The sequence below is a fragment of the Haplochromis burtoni genome, unplaced genomic scaffold, assembly GCF_018398535.1.
Source record: "Haplochromis burtoni strain Fernald_Lab_line unplaced genomic scaffold, NCSU_Asbu1 Contig_209, whole genome shotgun sequence".
Taxonomy (NCBI): Eukaryota; Metazoa; Chordata; class Actinopteri; order Cichliformes; family Cichlidae; genus Haplochromis; species Haplochromis burtoni.
Genome location: NW_024582570.1, coordinates 60,676 through 71,581, shown reverse-complemented (window position 1 = coordinate 71,581; position 10,906 = coordinate 60,676). Strand labels below are relative to the sequence as shown.

Sequence of the window (10,906 nt, the reverse complement as noted above, 5' to 3'; positions counted from 1 at the left end):
GTGTCATCTCTGAGTACTGATAGGAGAGCGCAGAAACCTGAATGGTGGAGCACATCAGTCCTGGCCCAGTCAGCTTGCCCTGTGAGTTTTGTGTGCATGCGTGTCACACTGCATTAAAACAAACTAATCCAACCACTCTACCATTCATCTACACCGGGACAGGTTGGGACAGTGTCATCTTACATTTATAAAGAAAAAACAAAACAAAGATATTTACATCTTCCAAACATAAATTATTTCCCTAACATACTGCCTGTGTAAGGCATAAAAAGATCTCTAAAACAAAAACAACCAGAATCAATAAGATAAGAAGGAACTGAGAGGAGGGGGAGGTGGGGTTAAAAGGGGGGGGGGGGAAAACAAAACACAGGAAAGAACAAATGCAAAAAAGAACACAAATTATTTAATGCAATAAGTCATGAGAACGATTTGCAAAATGGCACATAGAAGACGAAGCTGTGAGCTTGATTAGGCAAACCCCTGAACACCACCAGGCAGTAACAATGGCAGCACAGGAGCCAACTCTGTAATACCCAAAAAAAACCACAATGCGGGGAGGGGCCCACTGCATGGATCAGATCTGTGCGACTCGACTTATCCAGAATATGACCTTTGACATTTCTTGCGTTTTGTCTCAGCTCCGGAGCCTCCCACACAGCCTGGCCCGCAACAACTGGAGCCCCCGCACTGATCAATCACACGTGGGCAGCAACCAGGTCAGACCTGATCCGAGCTGACCAGTAAGGCCCTAGTGTGGTAAAATTCACACTTTTCAATGAGCTACAGTATTGAAACGGATACAAACGGATATGCAAATATAGCTTTCAGTACAAGAACAGCATACACATTAACTGATGGTTTTGCAGATATAATTGAAAGTATGCATAAAATATGTGTCACAAACAAATAAAGGCTGGCTCTGTCCGCTTTAGAGAAAGAGTTAAAATAAGGATTTTTTGGAGGGGGACTGAACAAGATAAGAACAACAAATTGGGGTGAGTTCATATTTTGTCGTACTGCATAACTGCTCACACAGGAATCTTGGGAAGAGTGAATTAAAACCTCTCCAGTTGACCGTACAAGTTCATATCACCACTGCTGTCCAACTCCAGTGCTGTTGGGCTGCTGTCAGTCTTTGGGTCACCCCCTTTGTTGTGTGTGGGTGCATGAGTCTGTCATTCCAGTGAGTTTTCACAAAAAGGTAGGCCATAGGTTCGTTTGCTGAGAGGTCCCGCCTATCCCCGATGAGGCGGAGCCTGGAGAGACCACATCAGTCATCCAGGATGACCTTGACGAAACTGGCCACGTCTGTCTCTTTGGAGTCATGCAGGGTGAAAAATGGATGTTTCTGCATACATATAAATAGAAAATACATAATGTTTCAGAATGGCAGGAAAACATTCTACTTACAGCTCTCTTATGTTAAATGCACATAATTTAACAGGTTTGTTGGGTTAAAAGAACAAGGCTGCCCTCTTGTGGACAAAAAAAGAATGAGACACTGATCTTCATGGCAGGAATGCTAATGGCGGCAAAACTGCTTGTTACATGACAGGTGTTTAGAATTTTTGAGAAAGTGATCAAATATTTACAAACAACTAACCATCAATTCCGTATAAGCCGGTCGTTCATTGGGCTTCTTTCTTAAGCTGTAAAACAAAAGAAATGCAAAAGTGAGAAAAATAATAACAATTTTATACAAAAACTATACAAAAGAAGCACTAAAATGTGTGAGCATGGTCTCATGTCCTGTTACACACAGAAACACTCTCCTCCACCTCTTTCAGTAAACAAACGGCAAACACTGACCCCTGCTGGATCTCATTGTTTACTTCCTGTTTTTTTTTTTTTAAAGCACAAGGTAATGATTGCCATCTAAGGTGAAACTCACCACTGAGAGATGAAATCTACAAACTCTGGGGAGAAACGGTCAGCAGGCAACTGTGGAGAAGGTTCATCCACCACCTGTTTGAGCTGTTGAAAGGGAGTTCCCCATGAGTCGTAGGGAAATTTCAAAATGGCCAGTTCAATCTAAGAAGAAAAGAAAGGAAAATTCAACAAATACTGTACTCATTACAGCTCAACTTCATGATTACATGTTACATGTACTGGTTTACTTTCATGTTTGCAGAAACTCAGCACATTTTGCAAAATTTCTTTCTACAGAATTTGAATTTTGCACAATTGGAAACTTTTATTACGCTCACTGGCCACTTCATTATGTACACCTGTTCAATTGCTCACCAATACAAATATCTAATCAGCCAATCACATGGCATCGGTGCATTCAGGCACGTAAACACTTCAAACCAAGCATCAGAACTGGATGGACATGGCTGTTGGTGCCAGACAGGCTGGTTTGAGTATTTAAGAAAACACTCCCGATCTATGGAACAAAAAAAATAAAAAATCCAGCGAGCATAAGACCATAGTGGAGGCCACTCCTGTCAGCTAAGAACTGGGAACTTAGGGTACAATTCACACAGGCACACCAAAATTGAGCAATAGAAGATTTCTACTTCATCATTCGATGGTAGGGTCAGAATTTGGAGGATCCTAAAAGTGTCGCACTGGATCCCTTTGAATCAACTGAGCAGCATTAAAATGCCACAAACCACCAGAGTATTGCTGCTGACCATTTTTATCCTGTTATGATCTTCTGATGCTTCTTCCAGCAGAATAACTTAACATGTCACAAAGCTCAAACCATCTCAAGTTGGTGGTTGAACAGGACAAATGGCCTCCACAGTCACCGAGTCTCAATCCAACAGAGCATGTTTGGTACGTGGGGGAACAGGCGATTCATTTCAAGGATGCAAAGCTGGCAAATCTGCAATAACTGTGACGCCAACATGTCAAGACGAACAAAATTCTCAGAGGAATGTTTCCAGCACTTTGCTGAAAAATTTAAAAATGGTTTCATGCAACATAAAAAATTGATTCAAAAAAAAATTTAATCAGCATTTGTCTTGAATTAGACCAATTTTTACTGAGAAGCCTGAAATGTATCCTTCATGTCAGAGCAATCAGATTTAGGAGTGAAAGTAAAAACGAGTTAATAAAAGTTCTAGCAATCTGTAAGCCATTTTATATATTAATTGAAACCACCATGAACTACTATTATCAGCCGAATGAAATGGAATCCGTGTGGCTCGGTTATCAAAAGCGTAACGGTCACCATGACTCAGCATTAGCTGGTAGCATTGTATCTCACCAAATGGTTAGTTACACAAATCAACCCGAGGCAGCCTGCCATTGTTTGCATATTCGTTCTCATGATTTCTGACAAGAAAATTGAGTTTATCATTTTATTTTTGTGACATATTAACTGCTCTGATTGACAGGACAATGGACAGATGATTACATAAAACTGAACCAACATTGTGAGTGTGGTGGTTGCCATCTGTGTGACTGGTGTGGATCCAAAATAAAGTCGAAGCAGCAGAGCACATAAAAGCGTTCATCATCTAACAGAAAAAGGACGGTTTGCAACCTTTAAAAGTGGTTTTATCCGCATGCGAGTAAAAAGGTAAGTCAGTGGATGCTACGAGGCAGCACTACTTTTTGAAAACATTTCTTTGCGTGCAGGTAGAAAAGATCCAAATTTCCATGTACAGCTCCGCTCACCATTGTGATACCGAGGCTCCATATGTCCGACTTGACACTGTAGCCTTTCTGGTTGAGGTCAGGGTTGATCCGCTCAGGCTGAAAAAGAAAACATTAGGAACAGATAAGTGGTACAAATATTTGATCATTACTTTTTTTTTTTTTTTTTAATAAACGAATTTAAAAAATGAATCTCAAAGTCAGACATGAATTAGAATCATTGAACATTCTGAAGTATCCAAAATAGGAAAACTTTCAAGACTATTTCAAATAATGCTCTGGTTTTGTGAGCTGACATTTCAGGGAGGATGTCTGAAAGCTTAGACTGTTGGGCAGCAGAGGCTCTGACAGTCCTCACTCACCGCCATGTAGGGCTTGCAGCCTGCATCCATCGTTTTAGCCACTGAATCCACCAGGTGGCCACTAATGCCAAAGTCGCACATCTTCACTTGGCCCAAGGTGTTGATCAAAACATTGGAGGGCTTTACATCTGGTGAGAAACATAGTTAAGAGTGTAAGAGCACATAAAAGACTAAAAATGATGAGAAAAATCTGTACATTTGTGATTTGATCTTTTGATTACCTCTGTGTATCACTGACAGGTTACGGTGCAGATGTTCTAATGCCTTTACAATCTGTAGAATAAATAACAAAATTTCAGAAAAAGAATATATATATATATATTATGTGTTATGCTAGGGCAAAAGGATATGGTGATTTGCAAATGATTCATACCTAACATTTATTTGAACATAAAACATATCTGATATGGAAAATTTACAAACAGGAGGTTGCGTTATGCTCATTTACAATTTGATGCAAACAAGTTTGAAAAGAAGTTGTGCATTCTCCCGCTGTGCTGCATAACTTTTAATGGTAGTGTTTGGTCTGTGTGTGTGTGTGTTGTGGAAACAAAGAGACCAAATTGTGTAGTTCTAAAAACAATAATGTCACAATAATGTAACAGTTCAGTGCCACATTTGTTGTGTTTGTTTTTCAACAAAGTTTCTCATGAGTCTTTTTAAAAGCTTCCTGAAGTCTTGCATAGCCCATGCAGTGATTTCCACCACATAATCATATCTATTTTCAATGCAACACTGTGCTTTGCATAAACTTTATCACTCTTAAACTTCTCAGTTTTTTTTGTTTTTTTTTTAAAGGCTTCACAGCAATCAAATGAGGCTTATGCTCTGCAAAAAACACAAATTCAAATTTGCTGTTTAAACCATTTTCTTACTGTTGTATTTTTGGGGTTTTGCACACATCAAAGTTACGATTTTTTTCCAAATCGTACACATGCAGAAATGTAAAATGTTTGCAGAACTGGAGGGACTTGTGAGAATGTTCTGACAAACGCTTATCAGAGCATCCATACTGAGCATCTCAAACTGTAGCTCTGCCTGACTGGCGACCTCAATGTGATGGCAAGATTCTAGAAAGTCTCTACGCCCAGCTGCTGTTCACCAGCAAAACCACAAACTGTCATTCTACTTATCTTCCTCTTAAAAAGAAAGTAAGCATTTGTTCTAGAGAAAAGGAAAGTGAGCTACTCCTTTAGAGTATTTGCATGCACATGTGCATCCACCTTAGTGATACTGGCTTTAAAATGTCGAGGACGTTACTTACTGCTACCGTGATCTTGCCCAAGATGTCCTCGGGAATAGTTCTGCCCTTCTCAATAACTTTCTTATAGAACTTATCCAAAGATGTGTCCATCAGTTCCATGCAGATCCAAACATCACCCTAAAAAAACCCAAGAAGACGATCGACCATTAATAAGGTGAGAAACACACAGTGCACAGCACAGTCATACACGAATGACGTTTAAACACTAGCTTCACCTCTCTGAATAGGGCGCCATAGAAAGTCACAGTGAAGAAGCAGTCCACGGTCCTCATGGAAATGTCCAGGTCCATCAGCAGCCTCTTCTGCTCCAGAGTGTTGACTGTGGCACGGATCCTCTGGTGACACAAATATCATAGATTTGCAGTTTCAGCACCATTCAATTTAGCTTTATTTACATAGTGCCAAGGCTCCACAACAGTCACCTAAAGGTGCTTTACATTAAGGTACAGACCCAACAGTGTCTGACAGAAAATCCCAACAAGCAAGCAAGCACTCTGAAATGGTGATAAGGAAAATGTCCCTTTTAACAGGATGAAACCTTCAGAAGAACCAGGCACAGGGAGGGGTAGCCATTGACTGTGACTGGTTGGAGGATGAGGGGAAAAAGAGATGGGACAAAACCCAAACTCAGGGAGCCAGAAGACAAAACTGCAATGGCATGCTGCAATGGTGCATAAACACAGGTAAGTGGAGAAGTGCTCAGTACATCACATGAAGTCCTGCAGCAGGCTGACTCTATACCAGCATACATAAGGGGTGGTTAAGGGTCACTTGATCAAGACCTAATTATAAGCTTTATCAAAAAGGAAAGTTTTAACTCCAACCTTAAAAATAGAGAGTGTGTCCATCTCCCGAATCCAAACTGGGAGCTGGATCCATAGGAGAGGGGCCAGATAGCTGAAAGCTCTGCCTCCCATTCTACTTTTAGAAAAGTAAGCCTGCAGTCTCAAAGCAAAGTGCTCTGTTGGGGTAACATGATACTATGAGGTCTTTAAGATATGACACGGCCTGATTATTCAAGACCTAAGGAGAAGGATATCAAATTCAATTCTTGATTTAACAAGGAGCCAATGAAGGGAAGCCAATATGGGAGAAATCTGTAATAAATGCATGAACTCGGGCAGGTATAGCTTAAATCAAATTGTCCATGGCGCTCCTTATATCTACATTGCCCCTCAAACATTGAGTCACTGAGTTGGAAGGCTCCAAGTGTTTACAAGCTGAGGTCATATACCGGATACATCTATCACTTATATTAGCATTTTAAAAACACAGTGCATTTACAGAGATGATAAATCAGGTAGCCAGAGTAGTAGCTTTGCAGCCTACCTTGACAGCCATGATAACACCACTGGGCATATGTTTCATCTTGTCCACCACACCATATGCTCCCCTCCCCAGCTCTTCAATCTGCTCCAAGTCATCTGCCTTCACGACAAAGTTCTAGACCAAGAAGTGAAAAGTTGTGACATTGCATGTATTTAGCTCAGGAAAAATCAATAGAATTGCATGTTTCTGAGGAACACAGAGCCAGCTTTACCTTATCTCCAATTTTGACACAAGTTATAGAGTCAAGAGCTCGAGGGGGCCTGCAGGAAAACAAGAAATAAATAAGCAACAGCAATTCTATGCTCAGTTGTAATGTAACTGAGATTTATCAATCTATTTGAGCCAACTTTGAGAAGCATGGCTCACTATCTCAATATTAAAAAATAGCCTTACGCTGTTACTTCTGGTGGTGGCGTTGCAAAAACTTCTTTGGCCAGCTTCAGCCCATGGCTTTTCTTCCTCCCTTAAAGCAAAACCATTAAAACAAATGAATAAAACATTGCCATCTCAGTACGTGGTGATCAAGAAAACTGTATGCACTAGAAACCACAAGTTGTATAATTAGCAGTCCTGCCAGTGGAGCAATTATTCATCTCTTCTTGCAAAACTTAAAAGGCTATTTGGCACTGAGTGTAAAGCTGCCATCGTCTGCACAACAAAATATGAAAATTGAGGTTCAGAATACTTCGTTTCAACTACTGCCTTTTTATTAATAATCCACATTTGCTTATTGATATGTTTTTTTTAAATTCCTTTTCTGTTCTCATAGTAAAGAGCACTTTAAAAGTCAATCACTTTGCTGTAGCCTTCCGCTTACGCAAACTAAAGCAAATGACCTGTTATCTAACTGGAGATTAGGTGTGCCCAAAGCTAAGGCCCTTCCATAGAGAGAAGGTGGACTAAATGACTAATCAGCACTGGTATGATGACTCAAATGAAGCGGGGGAGTGAGGGGTACAGTGGAATCAAGCCTTCCTTCCTGGCGTGTTTTGAGTGTTTAACCAATACAATCATTCCTTTTTTTCTTTACAAAAACAAATTCAAGTTCTTTGTACATTTTTTTGTTGTGTGGAGAGCAAACTATGGTCCAAACTCTGCAGCTGTGGAAGGTTCCTCTTCTAGTTCCCTGACAGCCACCCATTCATAAACACAGTTTACCAGCAGCCTCTGAGACTTCCCACAAGAGGCTGCAAGTCTCTGCCAGAATGACACAGCTACCGAGCTTACGAGGAACAACAAGGGGAGGAAAATAGCTTTCGACTCCTCTTGACACTTGTGTCGAGCATGCTCGCTCTTGTTCCAGGCTTGAGAGGAGAAACAGAAGACCTTGTTTACTTTTATCTGCGTGCGCTGGGACTGCGAGGCCACAGTTTCGCCCACTAGGATGTGACGTAATTGTTCTAACCATAGTTCAGAGAAACTAGTTCAATGTGCAAGTAAGTCACCTTCAGTTTTAGAAAGGAAAAATAGCAACAATTGGCGAAAACTTTGATTTTTTAGCTGTCGTTGTTACTTGCTTTCACTGACTGAGTCACACCACTACAGTGTGGAGGAAGTATGTTTGGGTAAACCCCTCCTTTGGTAGCTCAAGCTGGAAGGGAAGTGAACTTTCTACAACGATTCTATAGCCAACCAATGAAACCTAGACACATCCATTTTGTGCTGCAACCCTAAAATAAGCCTGCAGTGTCTGGACAGACTACAGTAGTCTCATGTGGTAGGGAGAGATTGAGTGTGATTTACTCACACATGCTCAGTCAAAAATAGATTTTGCATTTCCTCTGCGTGGGATAAAGCGCGAGCACTCACAGTCTTCTGATGACCTGACAAATAAGACAAGCCTGTCCCCATGCAACAAAATTAGGGCAACATTACTGACAGATCTCAAATACCAAAGCTGATTTTAAGCTTTCGAATGCATTTAACAATGACCTCCTGCAGCAGGCGAAAAACTACCTAAGCAATAAGATATATGTGCATGTTGTAGTTTGAGTTATGTGGGAGTTATGTGCAGTGACGTTTCAGTGGCTTTGGAATATGATCTCCTGTCAGGTAGTCGTCCTGTTTGGGGACACAGCATGTGGTGTGCGGAGTGACCCTGTAGCAACCATAGGGCAGTGGGATATGAGTCACAGCCAGTCAGACGGGACACATCCGCTTAAACACTCAAAAACTGTCAGGACCCTTTGGGAAATATGAAGTCATTTCAGTTGGCTCGCTTGTTGTCCCTGTTGCAAACTGAGCCTCAGAGGACACAATAGTGCCATGACAATAAACACAGTCAAAGTATATCAAGCTGCACGTGGAATAAAAAAAAAAAAAAAATTATGGAAACGGACATTTTCTCAGAAATGCTCTGAATAGAGAGTGTTTCTAGGGAGGAAAAAATCCTAGTGCTTACCCAGAAACTTGTGCCTTTTTCAGAAGTAAACCATAAAAGGAACCATGCCAGTGTCTGCACTAAAGACTTGCTTTATAAGCAATTATTAGACGTATTCTGCATTATTATTTCTTTTCATACATAGGAAGATGTTCATTCAGGTCAACCACTACAAACAGTATATTGAATTCTTAGAAATCCAGTGATGTTCAGTGGAAAATACCCAGAGAACAGCAATGCTATACATAATGTGAACAAGAATTTCTGGATTGTGCATGGGATCAAAGTGCCAATAGCTGTGCAGCGAGTCACCATCAGGAAGTTCCAGCCTTAGAGTGGGTCCATATAAAGACAATGATGACTCATGCCCAGATAATCTTCCACACAACCCTATCAGTGTGTTAGAGAGAACCCAATCTCCAAACATGCCTCCACAATGCCATGCAGTGCTCTTAGACCCACACCGCCACTGACCGGGGAAAGTACAACTCCTTGTAGTGGCCAAAAGAAAGGAAAAAAATCCTTCCACAACCCGCTTTGCACGCAGTAATAAGAGCACAGAACCTGTGTAGCAGCTATCTGCTTGCAGCAAATGAACTGTCAACAGACTGCTGCAAGTCAAAACATGCTATGGTAGGCCAAAGGCTGAGACTGTCTGAATAGCACCCAGCCAATCTAACCCAGCCGTCTCAAAAACACCGAGCACTCCCAGTCTTGGTAACGCTAACGCGATAGTGTAATAACACAAGCGGTCAACTTGAGATGTAAATTGACATCATCGGTATGATCATCATCACGCACTGTGTGACGCAGAGGAAGAACCTTGACTTTTTTTTTTCCAAGGTGTGTGTTTTTTTTGTTTGTGATACTGGCCCTGGCTGCTTAGCCTCGCCGCCTGCTTTAAAAAGAAAAGAATTTCCACAGCGAGGGGGGAAAACTCCACAAACACACGCACAAAAAATACAAAAGGTATTTTCCCGGACGCGAGGCTAAAAATACCTTTTGCGCTAACAGACTGACCAAAACAAAAGGAGACGAAAAATAGATGATTCATAAGTCAGGAGAGAGGAGGGGGGTACTAAAAATATAAACACCTGTAATCCCAGTTTGCTCTACTTTACAGAAACACGGGAGGTAAGCGCAGCGTTGTGATTTCCAGCTGAGGGGCAAGTTTGGCGAAAGTCCTTTTTTGTCTTAAAAAAAAATGCTGTTAGCTAACCACAACACGGGAAGTTAAACGAAGCGACGCGGTGGTATTCTTTTAGCCATAATACTAATCACATAAAGTATAGAGTGGAAGCGCCTTCAATATGTTAGTGATGAATACGCTACCACGAGATACCAGGATGTCAGGAGTGGGTATAACGATAGGAAGCTGAAGAAGAGACATGCTGGCTAGCTTCTTTTCCCTCTTCTCATACATGCAGCTCTCCACCTGGTAAGGTTACATTTCCTATACAAAGCTAGCTAAAATACTTCCCCACAAACTGCCCGTCGGCGTTTCCAATAAATGCACGGCTATTTATTTACTTAAGTATTTTTTAAAGAGAGCAAAACAAAGACACTTACCTCCTTTGGACAGAGACATTTCCCCTTCGCTTTGATGAGGGGGAAGGGAAGCACAAAGACTTTTGCCTTTTTTTTTTACTCCCTCCCTCCCTGCATTTACTCTTACACCCGCTCAGTATATCGCTGGCTTGTGTTGCAAGAGCTAGCAGCGAATAAAAACGAGTCGCCTCGTCTTCGTGCAAGCTTTGCGATTCAATCGCCAGCTTTTAAGATCCAAAATCGGTTAGCAGACGAATGCACAACTTTAAATAAAGTCGCAGAGTTCGCGTTAGTTTGCTAACAAAACCTGCAGGGTGGCCAAAGTCTGACAGCTGAAGGTTCCGATGACGTACGTCCGGCCGCGCGCAAAGCATCACGAGGACTGTAGTTTCCAGGCAATTTCCCGGTAATCTAAGA

General features: G+C 41.4%; 1 protein-coding gene across 1 annotated transcript; it reads right to left on the bottom strand.

Annotated features, from left to right (window-relative positions):
* Positions 1 to 6: 6 nt before the first annotated feature.
* LOC102303891 (dual specificity mitogen-activated protein kinase kinase 6) lies at positions 7 to 10,841 on the bottom strand. Its single transcript, XM_005936145.2, has 12 exons — positions 10,511 to 10,841; positions 6,955 to 7,024; positions 6,773 to 6,821; positions 6,562 to 6,675; positions 5,448 to 5,567; positions 5,233 to 5,349; positions 4,190 to 4,241; positions 3,969 to 4,096; positions 3,628 to 3,705; positions 1,892 to 2,031; positions 1,604 to 1,649; positions 7 to 1,348 (listed from the first exon to the last, which is right to left on the bottom strand). Exons 1-12 carry the CDS (start codon positions 10,527 to 10,529, stop codon positions 1,271 to 1,273), a joined length of 1,011 nt encoding a protein of 336 aa, XP_005936207.1. The 5' UTR covers positions 10,530 to 10,841; the 3' UTR covers positions 7 to 1,270.
* Between the last annotated feature and the right edge of the window lie 65 nt (positions 10,842 to 10,906).